At 44.5% G+C, this 25349-nt stretch overlaps 1 protein-coding gene across 1 annotated transcript in view; it reads left to right on the top strand.

Moving 5' to 3' along the window:
* LOC310773217 (cilia and flagella-associated protein 47-like) overlaps positions 1–25349 on the top strand; it is a gene marked incomplete at both ends in the record, with an annotated part of 113912 nt that overhangs the window by 50798 nt on the left and 37765 nt on the right. Inside the window, 15 exons of the mRNA XM_083633109.1 lie at positions 151–256; positions 2735–2843; positions 4080–4214; positions 4764–4876; positions 7642–7792; positions 8202–8290; positions 8653–8739; positions 9995–10065; positions 10386–10522; positions 13479–13584; positions 13906–14132; positions 14857–14998; positions 16606–16721; positions 19279–19300; positions 20103–20188. Of these exons, the coding sequence (XP_083489235.1) occupies positions 151–256; positions 2735–2843; positions 4080–4214; positions 4764–4876; positions 7642–7792; positions 8202–8290; positions 8653–8739; positions 9995–10065; positions 10386–10522; positions 13479–13584; positions 13906–14132; positions 14857–14998; positions 16606–16721; positions 19279–19300; positions 20103–20188 (1697 nt within the window). The remainder of the gene's footprint in view (positions 1–150; positions 257–2734; positions 2844–4079; positions 4215–4763; positions 4877–7641; positions 7793–8201; positions 8291–8652; positions 8740–9994; positions 10066–10385; positions 10523–13478; positions 13585–13905; positions 14133–14856; positions 14999–16605; positions 16722–19278; positions 19301–20102; positions 20189–25349) is intronic.

The following is a 25349-nucleotide window of genomic DNA, read 5'->3' as shown; positions in this document are numbered from 1 at the left end:
TACTTGTACTACGGAGTGACAATAAAAATCTTGAATCTTGAATCTTGAATTATTTTCAGTACCATGTGACACCTGAAAATGTATTGCTGTATAACTTCTCTATTGAACTTAACATCCCACCAACCTGAGTGTCATCTCCCTGGTTGGCAGGTGACGTCCCATCAGCCCGCTGGGTGGTGAACTTTGACCTGGACTTGGCAGATGGACTGGTGCTAGCCACTCTGCTTGCCACCTACTGCCCTTACCTGGTCAGTGTGTGGGTGTGTCCCCAGTGTGAGGGCCTAATGCTTGTTACTGGCACTGTAATTGATATGATGAAGACACAATTAGCAAGATTAGACAAGCCTCTTATCATGCTAAGTACCACTTACTATGTGTGTGTGTGTGTGTGTGTGTGTGTGTGTGTGTGTGTGTGTGTGTGTGTGTGTCTGTGTGTGTGTGTGTGTCTGTGTGTGTGTGTGTGTGTGTGTGTGTCTGTGTGTGTGTGTGTGCGTGCGTGCGTGCGTGTGTGTGTGTGTGTGTGTGTGTCTGTGTGTGTGTGTGTGCGTGCGTGCGTGCGTGCGTGCGTGCGTGTGGGTGTGTGTGTGTGTGTGTGTGTGTGTCTGTGTGTGTGTGTGTGTGTGTGCGTGCGTGCGTGCGTGTGTGTGTGTCTGTGTGTGTGTGTGTGTGTGTGTGTGTGCGTGCGTGCGTGCGTGCGTGCGTGCGTGTGTGTGTCTGTGTGTGTGTGTGTGTGTGTGTGTGTGTGTGTGAGAGAGAGAGAGAGAGAGAGAGAATTAGCAAGTGGATGGTGGTCACTGTGAGAGCTTGGCTCAAACTGGAAAACCTCTGTCAAAACCCAAACTGAACTCAAGTGGTGAGAGCTTGTTGTGAGCCCAAAAAATGAGTAAAGACTAATAACATACAAAGTATATACATGGCCTTAGAGACATGGAGACCCTTGTTGTAGTTTTGTAGTAAGTACAGTAGAGAGCTCACTAAAGGACATGGAGACTTGTAGTTTTGTAGTACAGTAGAGAGCTCGCTAAAGGACATGGAGACTTGTAGTTTTGTAGTACAGTAGAGAGCTCGCTAAAGGACATGGAGACTTGTAGTTTTGTAGTACAGTAGAGAGCTCGCTAAAGGACATGGAGACTTGTAGTTTTGTAGTACAGTAGGGAGCTCGGTAAAGGACATGGAGACTTGTAGTTTTGTAGTACAGTAGGGAGCTCGGTAAAGGACATGGAGACTTGTAGTTTTGTAGTACAGTAGAGAGCTCGCTAAAGGACATGGAGACTTGTAGTTTTGTAGTACAGTAGAGAGCTCGCTAAAGGACATGGAGACTTGTAGTTTTGTAGTACAGTAGAGAGCTCGCTAAAGGACATGGAGACTTGTAGTTTTGTAGTACAGTAGAGAGCTCGCTAAAGGACATGGAGACTTGTAGTTTTGTAGTACAGTAGGGAGCTCGGTAAAGGACATGAAGACTTGTAGTTTTGTAGTACAGTAGGGAGCTCGGTAAAGGACATGGAGACTTGTAGTTTTGTAGTACAGTAGAGAGCTCACTAAAGGACATAGAGACCATTGGTCTAGTTTTGTAGTACAGTAGGGAGCTCGCTAAAGGACATGGAGACTTGTTGTAGTTTTGTAGTACAGTAGAGAGCCCACTAAAGGACATGGAGACTTGTAGTTTTGTAGTACAGTAGGGAGCTCGGTAAAGGCCATGGAGACTTGTAGTTTTGTAGTACAGTAGAGAGCTCACTAAAGGACATAGAGACCTTTGGTCTAGTTTTGTAGTACAGTAGAGAGCTCGCTAAAGGACATGGAGACTTGTTGTAGTTTTGTAGTACAGTAGAGAGCTCGCTAAAGGACATGGAGACTTGTTGTAGATTTGTAGTACAGTAGGGAGCTCGCTAAAGGACATGGAGACTTGTTGTAGTTTTGTAGTACAGTAGAGAGCTCACTAAAGGACATGGAGACTTGTTGTAGTTTTGTAGTACAGTAGAGAGCTCACTAAAGGACATGGAGACTTGTTGTAGATTTGTAGTACAGTAGGGAGCTCGGTAAAGGACATGGAGACTTGTTGTAGATTTGTAGTACAGTAGGGAGCTCGGTAAAGGACATGGAGACTTGTTGTAGTTTTGTAGTACAGTAGAGAGCTCACTAAAGGACATGGAGACTTGTTGTAGATTTGTAGTACAGTAGGGAGCTCGCTAAAGGACATGGAGACTTGTTGTAGTTTTGTAGTACAGTAGGGAGCTCGGTAAAGGACATGGAGACCCTTGTTGTAGTTTTGTAGTACAGTAGAGAGTTTGCTAAAGGACATGGAGACTTGTAGTTTTGTAGTACAGTAGAGAGCTTGCTAAAGGACATGGAGGCTTGTAGTTTTGTAGTACAGTAGAGAGCTCGCTAAAGGACATGGAGACTTGTAGTTTTGTAGTACAGTAGAGAGCTCGCTAAAGGACATGGAGACTTGTAGTTTTGTAGTACAGTAGAGAGCTCACTAAAGGACATGGAGACTTGTAGTTTTGTAGTACAGTAGAGAGCTCGCTAAAGGACATGGAGACTTGTAGTTTTGTAGTACAGTAGAGAGCTCGCTAAAGGACATGGAGACTTGTAGTTTTGTAGTACAGTAGAGAGCTCGCTAAAGGACATGGAGACTTGTAGTTTTGTAGTACAGTAGAGAGCTCGCTAAAGGACATGGAGACTTGTAGTTTTGTAGTAATCGGCTTCTCTGCTGTGCCTCTCATTAGACCTACAGCCACTTCCGCAGGATGTACAGCCGCAGCAGCAGTCTGGAACAGATCCTCCACAACAACATCATCCTGGCCCAGGCCTTAGCCACACTCTCGCTCAACATAGATGTGCAAGTAAGTAGACTGGACCTACTGTCTGGATGTCCATTTACTGGTAACAATAGAAAAAAAGGAACTGGCGTCACATCATACCATGCTTTCTTTCAAAAGACAAACAGAAGTAGATAGATTTAACATGTACAGGTCCCTAGATAAGAGTATGCCATAGATATACTGGTAAAGCTAGGACATACAACATGATCACACTAGATCAGGCACTTTACCATGGATTCTCTCAACGTAAATATACAGGTAACTAGATAAAATAAACCATACCATATTTCTTAATGAGTGTCTGGGTAATTGTGTTTTAATAGTGTTGTCTGTGTGATTGTGTAGACATAGCTCTGTGAGCACAACTCAAGAACAATACATGATTAAAAAAACATCTGAGTTACTTCACAGGTTCCTCCTATCCTAGAATAAGAATGTGAAGTGGCTGTCTGTGAGTGAGTGAGTGAGTGAGTGAGTGAGTGAGTGAGTGAGTGAGTGAGTGAGTGAGTGAGTGTGTGTGTGAGTGAGTGAGCAGAATTGTGTTCAGCCACAGCTATGCCATTTTAGGTGCAATCACGCTGAATCTTTCAGGAAGTGTAAAGAGCACCCCTGCGGGTGACCAAAACAGAGCCGGATTTTTTAATTACCCATAGGTAATTAGGGACAACTAAATGGGCAAAAATGGCTAATTAGTGGCCAAAATGAGTGAAGACAGGTTCAGCACCATGGAGAGCTCCAGAGTGGAGGAGCACACAGGTGCTGCAGAGTGGAGGAGGCCACAGGTGAGCAGAGGTATAATCAGCCAGTGAAGTGGACTATGAAAACCCTTTGGGGAGAGAGAGGAGAGGCTGCATGCCAACTCTGTAAGCGAGGCTTGACTAAATGGCGATCACACGGGGATGGGTATTCCAGAGTAAATGATCTGAGTAGATTTCGGAGCACCTTGCTGCATAAATTAGCATATTATTGAGAAAATAAAACATTATCTTGAAACTACTATGTCTATATTAATACCACCCATGTGTTATGCACAGACAAGCATGTTGACATAGAACTATTAGCTAAATTACTGCATTCATTAGCTTAGATAATGACCTCATTAACAAAACCGGTTATGTTTAATATCATTCCTATTTTGGCGGGACATTAGGCAGCTCAAGTCTTGTTGTTATTCTGTGTGTGTGTGTGTGTGTGTGTGTGTGTGTGTGTGTGTGTGTGTGTGTGTGTGTGTGTGTGTGTGTGTGTGTGTGTGTCCAGCCCACAGACTTGTCAGACCCTAACCCAGTGCAGATGTTGATGCTGTGTGTCCACCTGTATGAGAGGCTGCCTCAGTACCTCCCACTATGCACTATAACACTGTCAGGAGGCCTGCACAGCACCTGTAGCAAGCAGGTAACAAACAAACACACACACACACACACACACACACACACACACACGCGCGCGCGCACACACACACACACACACACACACACACACACACTCACACAGACACAAGGGGACGATCAAGATGTTTTTAGTTCACTTTTGAGGAGCTGTCATGACGTCCATATTTATATACAGTCTATGCGATACACACACACACACACACACACACACACAAACAAGATCACACGCATAGGCATACACAGACATAATAACAGGATTATAGACACAAAAAATACACTAACAGGATTACAGACACACCCACACATAGACTAACAGGATTACACAGACAGACAAACAAATGCGCACTTGATTAATGACACACAGTCAGGTCAAAGCACATTACAAGCCATACAGAAACAGAAATGTCAATTCCCACAAGTTGGATTTCATTGTAGGATTGTTGATATAATTTTTCTGACAGCATAATTTGTCTGTGTGTGGATGCTCCTCTATGTTTGCGTGTATGAAAACTTGGGTATTTTCTGTGTGTGTGTGTACGTGTGTGTACTTAAGGTGCGTCTGAAAAGCCCATCCTCCAAGTCTCTCAAATACCAGGCCTTCATCTTAGGAGAGGAAGCCCACCTCTTCTCTCTCCCTGATGGATCTGAAGTCACCATCCCTCCTAAGTATGTTTCCAGTTAGGAAATGTAAAATCCCATTTGCGAGACACTTTTATCCAAAAGACCATGGACGGGTGGTCCCAGTAGAAATTAATGTACTAACCCTGGCAGTGTTAGTGCTATGCTCTATCTATTGAGCTATGATGATAGTGGTTCGAGATATTGGGCTGATACAGGCTAAAATAGGATATTGTTATACTGGGAATTTCCTCAATACTAAAGTCTGATACAGAGAACTGTGCCTAACCTTTCTTTCTTTCTTTCTTTCAAACTTTATTTCAGACACAAGCGCAGGTCCATATAAAACAATACAAGACATAAAATACATAAAGAACATTATAAATGCATAAGGACAACACTAAAATAAATACAAGGCATCATAAAACATAGATGCTCTTTCTCCAATGTCGCCACAAAGGAGAATAGAACCTGGTGTTGCTTAAGGCAGGATTGGTTAAGGCCACAATAACCCTGTTCACAGAGGCATCTAATCGACACATGAATCTGTACATGAGATTTCTCAAAAGTGCATTTAGTGTGGGTATACGCATAGTGACAAACAGCTGACTGGCACTATGCCAACGAGGGACACGCAAGAGCAGTCGTAGAGCATCATTATAAGCCACATTAAGTTTTTTCATGCTGCTTTTTCTGAAGCTGCCCCACAGGTGAGCAGTGTACAGTGTCAGGAATGAAAGCAAAGTGTCCTGATTTATGTCCTCTTCAATGTCACCACAGAACACAACATCACAGCAGCATCATAGATGATATCTTAATCATTTTGTCCATTGAGTTTAAAGGATAGGTTCATCCAAAAAATTTAATTCACTCATTATCTGCTCACCCCCATGCCAGTGGAAAGTCGAGTGAAGTTTTTTAGTCCACAAAACATTCCTGGAGCTTCCCAAGGAAACAGCATTGCAGTCTTCTCCTAAACAACTGAAGTGAATAGTGACCAACTTTCATATGGCGTAATCCAAGTCTTCAAAAGCCCCGACATGCCAAGTTGACTTGAAAAGATGTCCTTTACTTCAACCTTTTAGCCAAAATCCTCACTGTATCCACGTAGCTCCCAGCCGCGTTCACGTCCACACGCAGCCCGTCTGAACTGGGTGCACGAGCCCAAACGCACGAGCTCAATATGCGAAATATCCATATGCGCTCTTCATCTGAACGGCGGTTGAGAGCTAAATGGTTACAATGATTTAGGCTTAAAATTTTGGGTAAATTACTTTTCGAGTCAATTTTGCATGTCGTGGCTTTCAAAGACTTGGATTACACCTGAAGCAATCTGGGAACCCAGAGTCTATTTCGGCATGTAAATAGACTCTGGGACAGCCGTACCTTTTTTTGATGTTTCCTGTACAGCGCGGATCTTCCGCCCGGGACTTCCACTTCCGCGCAGCGGTGCCTTTTAAAAACATACATTGCGTCACTTTTATTTTGAATGCTAAACGTAAAAATTCGTATATATTCACTAGCATTCGGGACCGGAACTCTTATATTCAGAGCGGCACTGCGCGGAGGCGGAAATCCCGGCGGGAGATTTGCGCTGTCCAGGAAGCCAAAAAAAAGGTGCGGCTGTCCCAGAGTCTACCGGCATGGGGGTGAAGAGACATGACTGACTTTTTTATTTTTGGGTGAACTTATCCTTATGTGGTTTCAGTCTGGGAAACCACTCAGTGAAACCACTCAGTTTTAAATGAATGGATTGCATTGCTATTCCGTATCAGTACATACTTAAAGGTTTACTGATTAAAATTGGCATCATTGGCGAGGAAGTGCTATCTTTGCATCCGTATTCACAAATCATCTGTATGCACAAAATAACTTCATATTTTGGGCAGACTTGTGCCTTGCAGAGGATAGGAGAAAAGCCCTGTTTAACGTATGCAGCCCAGGATTCAAATTGAGTAAATTTAGTCTCGCTCTGGGACCCAGGCTCATTAAAATGTACCAGTTCCACTGTCATTTGGGGCCTCACTTTAAAAATATCCCATGTCCCATTTTGGATCCCTAGCCATACTTTCAGATTTTATTTTATTTTATCTCTAACCACAAATATGCAGGAAAAAAACAGCATTGAGTTTTTGCTGATTCATCACTTCCACAAGAACCCAAGCTATCTCAAAATGGATGGTTACAGGGACGTTTCTAGGGAGTGGCCAGGGGTGGTACTGCCTTCCCCCCTGAAATCTGATTGGCCACCCCAGGTGCCACCCCAAAATCTTGAGGGTGCTGGCGTCTGTCTTTCAGAGTCTGTGCCTCACTTGGGCCGCCCCAGTCAAAATGGCCTGGACACGCCACTGGGTGGCTACGCTTGACAGTGTACAATTAGCTATTTATTACACTTTAATTCCAACACAGTCTCACAGAAAATTGTATAATACCAACGATATGGACCAACGTTGCTATTTTACAATTTCGGCTCGAAAATTGTAAAATAGTAACGTTCTGAGATTTTAGGGTTAGGATTAGAGTAGGGGGAGGGGTTAGAAACAGAAAATCTCCGTAAAACACGCCCAAACCACGCCCACCGCTGTAGACACGTACGTTCCCATTTTACAATTTCTTAGCCGACATTGTAAAATACCAACGTTTGTCCACAAACGTTGCTATTTTACAATTTTTTTGGAGATCGGGTTGTTTAATTCATATGGAGTGTTTTTGTGAACACACTCTTTATATTTAAGAAAAGGAACATTCTGATTCCGCTGGAATAGAGTAAAGTATCAGAGGAATTTGTTGTTGTTGGCAATGCTGACTTCCAGGGCGAGCACAGAACTGACAGTCCAGTACAACTGCTCCTTCCTGCGGCCCATGGAGGCGGTCCTTCTGCTCACCTCCAGTTCTGCTATTGGCCTTCATGGTGCCACTCTTGCCTTCACCCTGAAGACCCACGTCAATCACATCACACCTACGGTGAGTACACTGGCTCACTGATTGGTTGATTGTTCAGCTGGTTGGCTAGCTGGCTGTTTAACCGACTGGCTACCTACAGTCTTGCTTGCAAGCTAGCTGACTGTATAGCTAACTAAAGGGCTGGTTAGCTGGTTGACTGGCTGGCTGACTGTCATACATTGTAGTTACTACACACATCACACCTATACACTCTGGTTGGCTTAGCATGGCACACCGGCTTACAGCTTGTTAGATGCTTACCAGCTGTCTGTCTGTCTGTCTGACTGACTGGGTTACAACAAGCATGCTGTATCTAACAGATATCACATGTACTTTTCAAGTACACTGTCCTCCTGAAGGCTGGCTGTTAGAGCTGTTGGCTGCTAATAACTAGATGACAGACTGTCTGCCCTCCACTGTCTCTCTTCAGAAGACTGTCAAGTGCAAATCTCCCTGCTACCAGCTGAAGCTGATCCAACTGCCGATAACCAACCCTTTCGGCAAGGAAACCAAGTTCAGGTAGGTGCTCTGGTCAGGGTTAGGTGTCAATTCACTCTAATTTTAACACAAAATATAAAGTAAGAATGCTATGCAACGGTTTACACTTGATGACCATTTAATGAATCAATCATATACTGTATGAACTGAAATAGCTTCTTAGGTACATCTGTGTGGCTTCATGTGTGGGTGATTTTATGTCTGTTGAGTTGTATCATTGCATTCAAGCCTCTGTGTGTGTGTGTGTGTGTGTGTGTGTGTGTGTGTGTGTGTGTGTGTGTGTGTGTGTGTGTGTGTGTGTGTGTGTGTGTGTGTGTGTGTGTGTGTTCCTGCGCATGTGCATGTGCATGCGTGTGTGTGTGTGTGTGTGTGTGTGTGTCCAGGGTGGTGCTGGTGGAGTCTAAGTCCAACCCACTGGAGCCTGAAAAGAGAAAGGGCAGCCTCGCTCAACAGGCCTCCTTCCAAACCAGGTAACGCAGGCATGCACACACACACACACACACACACACACACACACACACACACACGCAAAGGAGCAGCGGCTCTACTCCAAGTCCCTCACGGACTCTCTCAAAGAGCTCATTGGCCAAAAAGACAAGGTGTTCCTTCAACCAGCCACGACTTAAGAAGTTGAGGTAAATTATAAAACATCTCTCTCAAATCAAGCAATCTGATTGGTTCACAGCCGTGGTATATTTAGAGTATACCACAGCTAGAGCCACATCCCCGAAACACTCTGCCTCTGAGACATGGATATATTAAAAGATAAAAAGCTCTATGAAAACAAATGGTAGTTATCTAGCCTGCTATCCTCGCAAACAGAGTGATTCTAGTAGCGTTTAGTGTTTACTGTCGTCTCCTGCTAGTGACATCATCAGTACCGTATATGACAGCTAGCTAACCGCTAGCTAGGTAACAATGTTTGCTAGTTACCGAAATGGAAAGAAACATTTAAGTTTATCTTCGACCTCCAGGGTGGCTTAACTATGGACGAGTGGATTGAGCAGTGCCTACCGGACACATTATCTCCAGAAAAAAAGCCACCTAGCCTCGGACTTAAAGTTAACCTAACGATAGCAGAAGCATTAGCCAAGGTTAGCTAGCTAATATTAGCGGTTTGTCACCAAGCTGACGTTACATTCAGCAACTGTGTCGGTTGTGCAGGGAGCCTCGGAGGGACTATTTTATTATGTGGGGAGTATGATTTATGAGTATGATTTATGAATAACAGCCATTTAAATTGGAGTTGTTTATTCCTTTCATATTGCCATACTTGGTAACCGTTTTCTAAAAGCAATAGCTCACTTTAGGCCCTGATATATGGTCATTATATCACACATAAGCACGACCCTTAGGTGTGGTATAATTACCATATATCATCATATAACACGGCTTGTCGTGAGCTATTGCTTAAGTATAAAACAGTTGGGTTGTCATTAACTGTGGCTGGTTAGGGTGCATCTCTCGGCACATCAGACGTCTTCAAAGGCAAACATTTCCTGCTCCTCCTCCTGAATCAATTTGTGGAATCTGATATCCATATTTGAATGATAATGATTCTCCCCTTCTTTCCTCTCTCTCTATCTCTCCCTCTCTATCCCTCTCTCTCTCTCACCATCTCTCTCTCTCTATCTCTCCCTCTCTATCCCTCTCTCTCTCTCTCTATCTCTCCCTCTCTATCCCTCTCTCTCTCTCTCTCTCTCTCTCACCATCTCTCTCTCTCAGTCCTGCATCAGAGAAGATTCATTCAGACAGCAGCTGCGGGGAGGAGATGGAAGAGAGGCACACAGATCTCAGTCAGTACTAACACACACACACACACACACATTAGAGCACAGCTATTGATATGATGCTGTGTGTTTGTTTTGTCTTTGTTCCCGGTGTGAGAGTGTCTTAATGCATCTCTGCTTTCTCTTGTGTGTGCATATAAGTGTGTGAGTGCGCGCGTGCACGCGCGTGGGTGCGTGTGCGAATGTGTGTGCATGTGTGTGCGTTTGTGCATGCGTGTGTGTGTGTGTGTGTGTGTGTGTGTGTGTGTGTGTGTGTGTGTGTGTGTGCGCGCGTGCGTGCCGGTGTGTGCATGCGTGCGCGCATGTGCGTGTGTGTGTGTGTCCAGACGATGAAGCTGGTGAGTTCTTCAGTGCGGTGAAGAGTGTTTGTCTGAAGCCAGGCCAAGCAGACACTCTGGAGATCCACTACCTGCCCTTCCACCTGGGCAACAAGCACTGCTCTGTGCTGCTGCTCTGCCCAGAGGTTAGTCAGTTGGTGTATTGTGTGTGTGTGTGTGTGTGTGGGGGGGGGGGGGGGGGGGGGGTTGCATATGTCTGGGTTGTCTGGGTCCTTGAAACTGCCTATTATTAATTAACACATTGCTTCCATTAGAGCAGTGGTTCCCAAAGTGGGGGTTGGGACCCCCTGGGGGGTCGCGGGACACGACTGGGTGGGTGAACTACAGAATGTGTGAAATACAATTGAAAAACTATTGAAAAGAGCACATTTTAACCATAATTGGTATGTTTTGTTTACGAAATTCTCATGTGCTCACAAATGTTTGTATGCTTCAACCACCTCTGGGGATTCTCATAGAAAGATGTCACCCTGCTTGTCTTCAGTGCTGTTTGTGTACAGAATCAGGTACTGTGTGAGTAGTGCTGTTTGTGTACAGAATCAGGTACTGTGTGAGTAGTGTGTTTGTGTACAGAATCAGGTACTGTGTGAGTAGTGTGTTTGTGTACAGAATCAGGTACTGTGTGAGTAGTGTGTTTGTGTACAGAATCAGGTACTGTGTGAGTAGTGCTGTTTGTGTACAGAATCAGGTACTGTGTGAGTAGTGCTGTTTGTGTACAGAATCAGGTACTGTGTGAGTAGTGTGTTTGTGTACAGAATCAGGTACTGTGTGAGTAGTGCTGTTTGTGTACAGAATCAGGTACTGTGTGAGTAGTGTGTTTGTGTACAGAATCAGGTACTGTGTGAGTAGTGTGTTTGTGTACAGAATCAGGTACTGTGTGAGTAGTGTGTTTGTGTACAGAATCAGGTACTGTGTGAGTAGTGTGTTTGTGTACAGAATCAGGTACTGTGTGAGTAGTGTGTTTGTGTACAGAATCAGGTACTGTGTGAGTAGTGTGTTTGTGTACAGAATCAGGTACTGTGTGAGTAGTGTGCTTGTGTACAGAATCAGGTACTGTGTGAGTAGTGTGTTTGTGTACAGAATCAGGTACTGTGTGAGTAGTGTGTTTGTGTACAGAATCAGGTACTGTGTGAGTAGTGTGTTTGTGTACAGAATCAGGTACTGTGTGAGTAGTGTGTTTGTGTACAGAATCAGGTACTGTGTGAGTAGTGTGTTTGTGTACAGAATCAGGTACTGTGTGAGTAGTGTGTTTGTGTACAGAATCAGGTACTGTGTGAGTAGTGTGTTTGTGTACAGAATCAGGTACTGTGTGAGTAGTGTGTTTGTGTACAGAATCAGGTACTGTGTGAGTAGTGTGTTTGTGTACAGAATCAGGTACTGTGTGAGTAGTGTGTTTGTGTACAGAATCAGGTACTGTGTGAGTAGTGTGTTTGTGTACAGAATCAGGTACTGTGTGAGTAGTGTGTTTGTGTACAGAATCAGGTACTGTGTGAGTAGTGTGTTTGTGTACAGAATCAGGTACTGTGTGAGTAGTGTGTTTGTGTACAGAATCAGGTACTGTGTGAGTAGTGTGTTTGTGTACAGAATCAGGTACTGTGTGAGTAGTGTGTTTGTGTACAGAATCAGGTACTGTGTGAGTAGTGTGTTTGTGTACAGAATCAGGTACTGTGTGAGTAGTGCTGTTTGTGTACAGAATCAGGTACTGTGTGAGTAGTGCTGTTTGTGTACAGAATCAGGTACTGTGTGAGTAGTGTGTTTGTGTACAGAATCAGGTACTGTGTGAGTAGTGTGTTTGTGTACAGAATCAGGTACTGTGTGAGTAGTGTGTTTGTGTACAGAATCAGGTACTGTGTGAGTAGTGTGTTTGTGTACAGAATCAGGTACTGTGTGAGTAGTGTGTTTGTGTACAGAATCAGGTACTGTGTGAGTAGTGTGTTTGTGTACAGAATCAGGTACTGTGTGAGTAGTGTGTTTGTGTACAGAATCAGGTACTGTGTGAGTAGTGTGTTTGTGTACAGAATCAGGTACTGTGTGAGTAGTGTGTTTGTGTACAGAATCAGGTACTGTGTGAGTAGTGTGTTTGTGTACAGAATCAGGTACTGTGTGAGTAGTGTGTTTGTGTACAGAATCAGGTACTGTGTGAGTAGTGTGTTTGTGTACAGAATCAGGTACTGTGTGAGTAGTGTGTTTGTGTACAGAATCAGGTACTGTGTGAGTAGTGTGTTTGTGTACAGAATCAGGTACTGTGTGAGTAGTGTGTTTGTGTACAGAATCAGGTACTGTGTGAGTAGTGTGTTTGTGTACAGAATCAGGTACTGTGTGAGTAGTGTGTTTGTGTACAGAATCAGGTACTGTGTGAGTAGTGTGTTTGTGTACAGAATCAGGTACTGTGTGAGTAGTGTGTTTGTGTACAGAATCAGGTACTGTGTGAGTAGTGTGTTTGTGTACAGAATCAGGTACTGTGTGAGTAGTGTGTTTGTGTACAGAATCAGGTACTGTGTGAGTAGTGTGTTTGTGTACAGAATCAGGTACTGTGTGAGTAGTGTAGCTGCTTCTATACGTGACGTGTGTCCGTCCTTCCGTCAATGTGTAGCATGACAGGATGTAGTTTAGGCCCCTCCCCCCGGCTCCACAAGCAATTGAGAGAGAGAGAGAGCAGTTGGATGATCGAGTTCGGTTGACAGTGAATGGAGAGAGCAGTTCAAAGCCGGTAAAAACACACACACAGAGTGGGGTGGCTCGTCAACCGACACACACAGATTAGCCAATTAGCTTGCTAAACATGCTAACACCTTTAAACACATCCATCTCCGCCACCGAGCAACAGATTTCAATACGGTTTGCACCTTTGGAATCTGTGTGACTTGTAACTTGTTAATGAAGCTCAGTAGCTAAGCTCAGCAGCATATTGAGCCTGTAGTTGCTTACGTACGTGGTCAAGTGTACTAAACCTGCACCGCTTATTTCACCACTTGGGTGTGATTTCTACGTTAACACTTTGCTGACTCACTTACAATGAATGTTTTTTTTATGTTCATTGTGTTCATTGCTTTGTGTTTCTGTATTTTTGTGTTCCTCTAGGTGGGAGATATGGTGTATATGGTAAAGGCCACAGCAGAACTGCCCCTCCCTTCGCCTCTCACAGCTAAACCCAGTCCTAACATAGCCCCGCCCCCCAGCACCTCTGGTAATAATAATAACAATAAAATGTTATCAGCTATTCGCCATTGACCAAACTATGAATCTCCTTTACCTTCACAGGAGACCCATTTGACATCAGAAAATGCACTTTTTTGTCGAAAAATTAAAAATTAAATTACATCTCCCATGACATGCCTGTTTTTCCACGTTGGGTCACATTCATAATGGTCTTTCTCTGCTGTCAGCAGACACGATAAGAACAGATAACTCTGTAAGCAAGTAACTAACTCTGACCCATTAGTAAATCTATAGTGAATAGTGAATCAACTCAACAATTTCATTGGTCATCTGTTTCCCCTATTAACAGACTCAGGTGTGTGTGAGTCAGTGCTGAGCCTACGCTGCAGGGTGGGACAGGTGTGTGAGGAGGTGGTGTGCGTACCCCTTGTCAATATGGCCCGGGAGCGAGCTCTGGCCATCTGGGGTCAGCACACCATGAGCGCCGACGAGCACAGGAGACGGGCGCTGACACACACGCTGGACAGCAGCACCGTGAGGGCAACCATGGCAGCACGCAAGCTCACCAAACAACAGGTGCACACATAAACACATACAGAAACGCACTGGGAAGCAGCATCTTCAGTACAGCTGCGGCTACATGCAGACTCATCAATCAGCTGTCAACCACCAGTCAACAGGATGATAGCAGACAACATATGCTTATTGGCTCCCACTGTGAAATGGGGTTAGGACTCTGGATTGGTCTCCATCTGTTCGCTTGTTTATTTGAGTCTTTGTTCATCCATCCTCCCGTCTGTCACATCGCTCACATTGACCATACTTGGGGAAATGATGCATCTCACCTCTGCTCCAGCATTGTCAAAGTTACACTGATTGGCCCCATGTTGCTGCAACAAAACAAGGTCACATATTTATTACTGATTGGCCCAGAGGGGGTGTGCATTGTCCGTGGGAGACGACATGGACTTTTGCCTTATTTGTTATATAGAAAAGAATGGAGTGAGTTGGTAGGTACTTCTGTATAGCGTATTAAACCTAAAGCCTCGTACCTAACTGTTTCGATACGAATATAGGCGTTACACCCCTAGTAGGAAGTATATGGCTAAACATGTAGTCAGTAGTCAGATAAGTAGACTGGTAGGTATGCATGAGAAATCATGATGTGAGATGTTAGTGGACTGAGGTGTAGTTAGCTGTGTATGCTGGTAGGTATGATGTAAGATATAGTGCCGCACCCCCCCCCTGCTCCATGTCTGACTGGCTGTGTCTCCTCTTCTCTTGCCCTCTGATGTCACAGGCCCAGCTGATGAGAGATGTCAGCCGCAGTGAGGGGGTAGAGTACAGTGTGGAGGTTTCTATGCCAAAACACTTCACTTTACCTCACACTGTTACAGTACCTATAAGAGAAGACAGCAACATACTACAGAAAGATCCTGCAGGTACACACACACACACACACACACACACACACACACACACACACACACACACACACACACACACACACACACATACATTCAAATTAATATATTTTGACATATTTCATATCCACATCCATTCTGCTGTACGAGCTAGGGTTGTCAAAAACATTGATACTTCAATGCTTACTCAGTACAAAAAAAATTTAAATGGATACAATACTCATTTGCAAGAGTTTTGAATATTATTTCTCAGCCTCCAACAGCCACACGCACACACACACACGTGCGCACGCACGCACGCACACACAGACAGACGCGCGCATGCGCACACTCTGCACCGCTGGTTGTCAGCAAACAATGCCACAGAATAACATTAACACGTCAAACTTTTTAATACTCCTGTCAGTGCACCTGACCAAGGCAATGGCAAAAAGAACTGGAGTTGGTCCCCAGGCGCTGCACTGCGGCTGCCCACTGCCCCTAGTTCTAGGAAGGTTTCTAGTAGAGGATGGGTCAAATGCAGAGGATAACTTAACTAACTTAACTTAAACTTGGCGAAGCAACTTAAAGAGTTTGGTGCAGGTTTAAAGAAAATCTGAATTCACATTTAATACAAAAATACGTTCCCCCCATAAAAAGAATAGATAAGTAAAATAAAAAAAATACAGGTTCCCAGGGCTGAAAGGTGGCATTCTAAGGCGGCGTTCACACAGGACATGTGTGAACGCTTTGGAAATCATGTCGAGAGCGCTTCCATTGCACACAAAACACAGCGCACGGAGCGTTTTTTTCTGCTTTGTTTTGTTTTTCCCTGCAGGGACGGTAGCCAGCTGGTTTCATCTGTTTGATGTTGTTGACTGTGAACATGAAAGCCACATTATTGCCAATTCTGGGAGCAGCGGACGTTGAAGATCCCTCTGGGGGGATAAGAGGTAGGAGGAGTGAAAAGATGAGCAGCACGCTTTTCCTCCAAATGTTAAACTTTTTTCAGCTTAAAACGCTCAGAGCGCTCTGCCAAAAACACTAGACGCCACCAGCACTTAAATGCCAGGTGCGTTCTTTGAAAGAGGAGCGTGCTTAGTGCGTCCTTACATAGAGAATGAATTGCAGAAAGACACTGGAAGCCCAAAAACCGAGTTGGGTGTGAACGACACCTAAATGGGCATTCTTCTCTTTGTGATCATAAGAGAACGTTCTGCTGGGGCTGACAGACATCACAAAAGGGAGTTCCATTTCAGGAGCGGTGCCCCCTGCACTTTACAAAAATGAGTCTAAATGCTGCTATGTGTGATAACAAAATAAAAAAAAATCACCCCAAATCCCATTGTTCAAGAGATGGGGACTTGGACTTGGGACTTGGACTTGAGTCTCAATTACCGGTAAGTCGCACGCACGCACGCACGCACGCACGCACGCACACACGCACACACACACACACACACACACACACACACACACACACACACACACAGTGACTTGGGACTTGACTTGAGACTCGTCCTTAAAGACTTGAGACTTAACTGGCCGCCCTCTTTGCCCCTCCTCTCTGCCCCTCCTCTTTCCCCCTCCTCTCTGCCCTTCTCCCTGCCACATCTCTCTGCACCTCCTCTCTCTCTCTTCAGCAGACTGGGAGTGTGTGGACGTCCCGTTGCAATTCCAGGCAGACACAGCGGGTCAGTTCACATGTCAGTTGATCCTAAGGTCCTGGTGTGATACCAGAGTCTACCTGCTGGAGGCACTGGTCATGAAGTGACCAGTTAACTCTTGGTGTTAGAGCCAGTTTCCAGTTTCTCTTTAATATAATTATCGTATTATTATTGTTGTTTGATTAATTGTTCTAATGGGTGTGAGTTTATTTACCTGATTAATTTGGTTTATTTGCTTGGGTCTAATGGCTTAATGAGTTTGAGAACTATAAGATGATCTCCCCCTGCTGCCCTTTAATATGTATTGTAGCTGCAGTAGGGCAGGAAATGACACCTACTGTAAGATAATATACTGTAGGTCTGAGTAATAGACAGACAGCTGTGTTGACTGTTAGACGGGGCAGCAACAAGCTCTTTTTCTTATAATTTTTGCTTACTTTGATCAAAGTTGAAGTTTGTGAATGTTTGTACGCTGCACGCCTGGATCGCTAAATAAATGAGATGTGATACAACCTAACAAGGATCTCCGTGATTGTTTGGAAACAAAGGGATGCGAGTCTGAAACCACAACCCCGTCAAAGGCAAGTGGCTATTCAGTTTGAATTTGTTAAAGGTCCCAATTCGTGCAGCTGTAACCTCTTAAAAACGTGTGTCTCTGGTCCATAAAACATGATTCTGGATTAATTTGTCGAAACTATAGCAACCCCGTTCATTCTGACGGAGTTGTCACTTCCTCATCTCGTCGCTTCCCAAGAATGGACTGTTTCTATAATATATTCAGAACTAACAGTTCCCATTGGCCGCTGAGGGAGAGCCCGTCCCAGGCTCCCAGCGGCCAATCAGATTAGCGTCCGTGGACCAGCACGCTAGGTTGTGTCCACAACTAATGTTAGCAACGAGCTATCGCTAACTTAACGGTTGCTACGCTAAAGAGGACATCTCAAAATGCCTAGACTTACCGAATGCACCTCCGCAGTTGCTGGATCACGTACAGTTGGCGTCGCTCCAGCTAGAAGTGTTAATTTTGTGGCTAGAGACAAAATGGTGCAGGTAGCTTGTGTGAGAGAGACCGCGCGCAGTATGTTTAAGGACCCGAGTGACATAACATTAACTCGTCTGGGGGAACAGAGTGTAAGGGGCGTGGCTTGAAGGAGACTGCAGGGGGAAGCTGGATAGGGACAAATCCAACTCTGGCAGTTCTGAGGTTGTGACCACTCATTACAGGGAGGGATGACAGCAGTATATATGCATTTACAAGTAAAAACAGCTTTTGCACGGAATGGGACCTTTAAGATAGTATCGAGCATACACTGCCACTGACTGACTACGGTAGTGCTACTGCTGTATATGACATCATTACCTTTACTAAACTGATGTCATTTGTGGCCACAGGGAGAATACACCCACTTGGACTTCAATTCACCAGCTCTCCAGTCAGTCAATCAATCAATACCACTGGTGAGGAGCAGCTCCAACCAATACCAGCCTGTCAGTGTGATTGGAATGTACATTTGGTTATTTATGTTACTTGGCTTAAACAACTGGCTTAATAACATGGACTATTTTATGTTATAGTTGCAGTTCTGATTAGATGTTTCACCCTCTTACATTTCTTGTTTTATAAGTTTACCAAAATGTTTGTGTTACGGACACGAAAAAAGCAAAACGAGACCCATCAGGACTGGAAGCTGCTAGGTGAAGGACTTTGCATCATCACGGTAATGTCCCTTTCTTTCTTTCTTTCTTTCTTTCTTTCTTTCTTTCTTTCTTTCTTTCTTTCTTTCTTTCTTTCTTTCTTTCTTTCTTTCTTTCTTTCTTTCTTTCTTGCTTGCTTGCTTTCTTTCTTGCTATACATTTACTGAATGACCAGAACATCTTTCCAGTGTTGTAACCTCGAGTCAATGGGTGTTCAGGATTACGGATCCAGGCAGCGCCGCTGCTGGCCATTTGGGTGCCCTAAGCATAATTTTTGTTGTTGTGCCCCCACCCCCTCCCAAGAAAAATTCACAAATGCAATCTTTGTGTGTGTGTGTGTGTGTGTGTGTGTGTGTGTGTGTGTGTGTGTGTGTGTGTGTGTGTGTGTGTGTGTGTGTGTGTGTGTGTGTGTGTGTGTGTGTGTGTGTGTGTGAAATCTGGTAATAGTAATTTTGTTATGTTGTACTTGAGATACCTGAATTATTTCATGTTACAGGGGTGCTATATTTTGAAACTCCAAGAAGGAAGTATCTGCCCTATGCAGGGAAGTAGCTTAACTACCATAGTGTCTTGCAAGATGGACTGAAAAGTCTGCTGTTCATCTCCCTTTCTGCTGCAGCATGTTGAATAAATAAATGTTCAGTTTGAACAACACCTGTTCTGGTCATTATAGAGCAAGATGATCGCTTCCACTACACAACACTGTATTTATGTAGGCTACGTTACATATTTGCGGGAATGGGAGGAATCTCGTACTTGTTGTACTGATGTCCAGCATGAGTGGTGACCGAGGGACACGTGAATTGCCCAGTTCAAAAATGCCAAACTGTGGAGAGTTAATTTTAGAGGGGGCATTACCAAACTGCGGGGCATCCACCGCACTGTCTGTTTGACCGTGGTATTCCTGCTCTGGATGATGCCCTAGGCGACACTTGGTGTCGCGTTGTGCGCATGTAGGGAGCGGCGGCCCTGGATCCAGGTGACCCACTTTGATTTGACCTGTCCCTAGTTTGGAGTAAAGCAGGCAGAAGAAGTCATCCTCTTGAGCCCCATCCAGCTTGAGGTCCTCTCTGCTGCCTCTGTGGTGCACACACTGTATACACAGCCCTATTCCTCTCATTGGCTCATCCTCCCAGGGTAGAGTCAGCTCAAGTGTGGCCACTTATCTTCATGTCTCATACAGCAGCATAATGTCTGGCCTGTGTGGCTCATGTGATGATTTATAGGAATTGCAGCTTTCTCAGCGTCAGCCTACAGTGCTTTTCTAAGGAGCCCCACTGACACGCTTGGCTTCAGCTGACGCTCCTCTTTTCATATACAGCCTTTTCATAAACAATACCCTGCTATTTAGACCAGTATAGATCTACGCTTTTGTGCCTTGTGAACCGTTAAAACGAAGCAATGCCTATTCGCAACCCCTCACAGGAGCGGTCAAGCAAAGAATGATTCTCCTTTTTCAGGTCGATTTATTTCATTAATTGTCAGAGGCTTAGAGGTGGAAAAGTATTCAGTATTTCACAATAAAGAAAATTACATGATGGTACAATTTTACTGCATGTGAGGGCTTCAACAACTTAATGAAGAGGTCTGAAAATAGAAAATTGTGATGCATTGTCCGCACACAATACCTTTTTGTGCCCTCGATATAGTGAATTGTAGCCTTGTAATATATATCTTTGTTCTGCAAGCACTCCCAGGCTCTGTAATCAGCCATGTTTGTGTGTCAGTGTGAGAATGTTTCACTGTAACTGAGAGTGTGCACACTTTATGTTGAACACAAGTCAAGCTATGCTTGCTTAATGACTGTGATGGTACGCAGGACACGTTTAGCCTCAGAGGAGTGGGAGAGCGCCCCCACCACCACGTGGTATTACACTGTCCCTCAGCTAGGGCAAGCCACACGCACACAGCTGCAGGTCCCCAACAACAGCCCACACAAACTCACCCTTCAAGTACATAAACAGTGACACAACATATGATGGAAAAGATGTTTGCATGGGTGTTCGTGACTTTTGGTCATTTTATGCCATTTTCATCTAAAATATAGGAGCACAGACATATTGTGCTTTTACCATGAATAATATATAATTTGAGACACATCAGTTGTTGAGCACAAAATGGAGTGAAAGCTTAATCAAATAATATCTTCTCTGTGATTTGGAGAAAAGGCTTTGGAGTATTCATGGGGTAAGCATGGGGTATTCAACTATTAGTAGAGCGGATAAGCACAATAATTGTGCACTTTTTGAAAGAAACGTGACATTTCACACATAGTGAGGGAATACCATAAGGTTAATTTTCAGATCTGGAGGGAAGTCAGATTTGACCAACATTCCAAGATGGCCACCATTTTCCCAGGTCTAATGTACAAATGTGCCTATAACAATTGTTCACTTCTTCAAAAAAGCACAACATTTCTCACATAGTGAGTGTGAGTGAATACCATAAGGTTTATTGTCAGATGTAGAGGGAAGGCAGATTTGAGCTCAAATCACCATGTGAGAAATGTCATGGTTCTTTGAAAAAGTGCACAATTGTTATCAGCACATTTGTACATTAGACCCGGGAAAATGGCAGCCATTTTGGAATTGAGGCCAAATCTGTCTTCCCTCCACATCTGACAATAAACCTCTTGGTATTCACTCACTGTGTGAGAAATGTCATGCTTCCTTGAAAAAGTGCACAATTGTTATAAGCACATTTGTCCATTAGACCTGGGGAAATGGTGGCCATCTTGGAATGGAGGCCAAATCTGACTTCCCTCCACATCTGACAATAAACCTCACATAGTGAAGTATTCCCTCACTATGTGAGAAATGTCATGTTTCTTTCAAAAAGTGCACAATTCCTCTATTTTTGGGAGCCTATATGAGTGCCACGGTGTTGCTACTGTATGGAGTGCCACTGTGTTGCTGTGAGTGTGTACATATATATCAATGTGTATATTTTATAATTGTGTGTTTGTCAATGTGTGTGTGTGTGTGTGTGTGTGTGTGTGTCTTTTTGAGCATCTTTTCCTTTGTATTCTGCACATTGGTGTGAGTATGTATGTCTTCTCTCTGTCTTGCGTGGATGTGTGTGTGTGTGTAGGTGGTGACAGATCTACAGTATCTGTTGTGAGAGGGGCTCCCGCCCTGGAGATTAAACCGGTCACAGTGTGCCGTGCACCCTGGCCGCGTCACCGTGGAGACGAGGAAAACACTTTGGGTGAGTCATCCTGCTCTGCATTTGCGATGGTGTGGGTGCATGGTTGTGTGTTACGTGTGGTGGAATGTGGGTGCACTCCATTGTCTGAACGTCTTTAAATTTCATTAAACTAGTGCAGTGCCCGTTTGCCCCGCTGCTGCACAGAGTGCTGTTCGCTCCGCCCGATGAATATAAGCATGTCTGAATTGCACCAAATTCGGCACTGCACTCCATCAGGTACCCAGCAGCACACTTGCCAAGGATGAAGTCTATCGGACGAATGGTTGGCCAGATAAACTGCTTTTTGTGTTGCCAGTAGTTGGTGATTGGCTATGCAAAAAACAAAAACAAAAACAAAAACATCCCCTTTGAATAAATGCCTTCAAAGCAGAGTGCTGTTCGGATGTCAAGGTAAGTGGTACTCTTAATCGATGTAAAACGGCAAGATGTGCTGGCAAGGCTTGTCAAAGCAGCCAGTAAGGTGATTGGCGTGCAGCAAGCCCAGCTTCAGGACATCTACTTACAGAGGGTAAGGAATAAGGCCAAACTTATTCTAGACTGTCCTGACCATCCACTTTACCAGGAGTTTGACCTCCTCCCCTCTGGCCGCCGTTTTAGAATGCCAAAAACAAGGACGCGGCGCGCCAGAGCCTCCTTCATCCCTGTTGCTATCGACAGGCTCAATCTGCTAGGCTAGGATTATGGATTCCCTATTTCCTCCTGGGTCTATGCACTCTTATGTTTTTTATCTCTACTATTTTTACTATTTCTTTTACATATTTATTCTGCAGTGCAAAGTATTCTTATCACGTTGATTGATGTAAAATTTATGTTGCACTATTTACTATTTATTGTTGCTGCTTTATGGAGGCAATGCCCTCATTTTTTACTTGAACTCGATCACTCCTGGAGTGTGTGTCTGTGTCACCTGATGTCTGATGATGTTGACGTTTTTGTACTATATGTCCACATGCCTGCTGCAAACCAAATTTCCTTCGGGATATCAATAAAGTTGAAGTTGAAGTTGAAAACAGTCTCGATAACAGCGTCAATCTTATCTATAGCTGTCGCCGTTGTTGTTATTACTCCTTGGCACACTTGACAACGGGAAACAGCTTGAATGGGGTTAGTCCCGCCCGTTGCCCTGTTTATTGATGCTGATTGGCTAATAATTAGTCCCCCCTCGCCATCGTTCTCGGTGCTGATTGGCTAATCCTTTTTCTTTTTCAATCAAAGAAATCGCATTGCATGTCATGATGGCAGACCAAAAGCAGTCAAAACTCAACTCGGTGGAGTGGGCAGATTCGAAGGTGTGGACCCAGGCAAGCAAGGGGCTGGATCTAAGATGAGAGTTGTGGTGTCTCACAAAAGACCAGTTTCTGCAAGATTCTCAAATGCGTGACAGAGACTCCTGCAGACCTGCAGACAGATTCCCCTTTTACACAGCTTGTGAAAGCAGTGATCATTGCGGCATCATTACGCCTTGCCTCCTTTTTAAAAGTCACAAGGACGGAATGGCGTGACATTTTGTTACGCCTTTCGTTCCGCCAGTGGACCTAGTATTAGCCCCGAACGTCTACAGACGTCAACGTCTGTTTAAAAGGGTAACCCGTGGGAAGATGGATGGAAGCTCAGCTCATTCATAATTTTTTTTACAGGGAAACCACCTCACACAGCAATAAAAAGGGGAAAGGTTTAAATGAAAGTAAAGAAGTAGCCTATATGCGATCCATGACTGCAACAGGGGCGCCAGGAGGAATGCTCCGTGCCTACAGTTTATGAGGTTAGGCTATTTATTTCTCAAACGATGTTGACATTAGTAGGCAAAAAAAACACACGATACAATTCTCAAGCTAATTATTGAACCAAACCTGTCAAATTTAGTGTAAAAAAAAATCATCAGAAATTAAAAGAACTCAGAAGAACTGACAAAGCTCAGAATGAAAATGTGTTGCTCGTGAACGAATTTCCACTTAAAAGAGCGCATCACTCAGCCGCGCTGTAATTACGCACCTCTCGCATTCAGTTGAGCCGACCATGTCAAACCACACTGCAGTTTCATCGATGGCTATGATGTCCTTCGCCTGTATCTTCTTTGTATCAAATCTGTGTTGAAAATGTGACAAAATTCACCAGCTCCTCAGTGAAGTGCCTGGCGTCTTTCTGGGCAGCAGTTGTAGTCTATGTAGAAATCAAGTGGTCTACTCTATATTGACGATGACGACGATGACGACGATAACTAGGCTTGCCGCGGTAGTAGGTGTTACCGGTGTTACCCGGTGGTGAGGCATACACCGATTAGCCTACATAACATGTCCACTGGTAACACCGTTCAACTCCGCCCGCTCGTGACAGTTTCAGCATGCGCTCAGCTGCGCTGGTGTATATTACAAGCGCTCCCTCCTATCCTGGCTGTCTGAGGTCATCATATCTCTGGTAAAGCCTGGATTATGCTTGACGCTTTGGCCGGCCGCACGGAAATGAGAGACACGGAATCCGACGAGGAAACGTGTGGAGCTTGTATACTCTGTGTGGGTTTCTGCAGGCGGAATTGAGCGCGAGTCTTGAAAACTCCACTTTGTCCGCCCGTCCGCGTCCGCGTAGTTACAAATTTCGGCGTGCGCACGGCCGCTCGAAAACCGTCCGCACGGAGCCTTGCGGAGGGGCGTGTCTGCTGATTTGACGTCACTTTTCCGCGCGGACACTCGCGTTCCTCGCTGATGCGGAAAGCATAATGAGACCTTTAGACAGACCAGCAAGTAACGTTAGTTGTACATGTTGTGAACACAATCCCCCCTCATACACATGTAGTAGGTAAGACCCTTATCTAAGCCTGTGTGTATTCTCTTGCCACTGCCATCTCTGGAAATGTGGTTTTAACAGAGCTAAATCTCTGTTAGCATTGATGCTAATACCATAGGTTAGCTAAACCTCCGCTAACATTGATGGTAAATAGTTAGCATTGATGACTTAGCTGTGATAAAAGCACATGCAGCTATCGTCATTGCCTGGCTTACTGCTGCTTGCTGGTAATATTAATCCCATGGCCAGAAGAAATCCCCAGATTTGTCGCTAACAACGTTAGTTCCAGGAGGAGAGTAATGTTGTAGCTACGGGTGTGCCTGGGTGTGCCAGTGCCACCCACACAGGCAGCTGGCACACCCAAAAAAAGGGGGGGAAATAAAGTTTTTCGTTTGTTTGTCTGCAAAACACATCAGCTGTCATGCACAGTCTGTCATGTGTAAGTGTCCGACTGTCCGCTATGCCTCTGTGCCCCAGAGCATCATGGGAAACTAGCTACGCTGTCTAGTAAAGTAAACAAATGCAGCCGCAGCGCCAAATCAAGAAGACATGAAACAGAGCTCGCTTTTAAGCTTTTTCGACAAAGGCAAGAAACGTCGCATTGACGAGGAAGAAGATGACCCATCGCCCTCCCCCTCAACAAGTGCGGCTTGTAGTGCACCCATTCCCTGCACCTGTATTGGTGGTGGACAGTGGAGAGACGGACGATGATGAAGATGATTCAGCTGAAACAATGACGTTAACAGCGGGGGACGCAGCCAAAAACACACCGGTGGTTTGTGCAGCAGCAGAGCCAGAGGACACTAACGGAGTAACGCTACAGATCTCTCTGCAGTAGACGAACATGCATGCCAACCAAACTTGCGTTCTTTCCCGACTAGAATACTCTTTGGAAAAAGTAGGTGAGACTTTTTTGAGATACCAAAGTGGTTTTACATGTTGCCAAAAATACAATTTATTTGACTGCTTCTATCTGCTAATAATGAGTGTGAAAAGGAGAAAACATTGATGTTATGGTCATATGGTCCTATCTTAATATT

This window comes from Poromitra crassiceps (genome assembly GCF_964638095.1).
Source record: "Poromitra crassiceps genome assembly, chromosome: 3".
NCBI lineage: Eukaryota > Metazoa > Chordata > Actinopteri > Beryciformes > Melamphaidae > Poromitra > Poromitra crassiceps.
The sequence above is the reverse complement of the archived record's forward strand: the minus strand, read 5'-3'. Positions and strand labels throughout refer to the sequence as shown.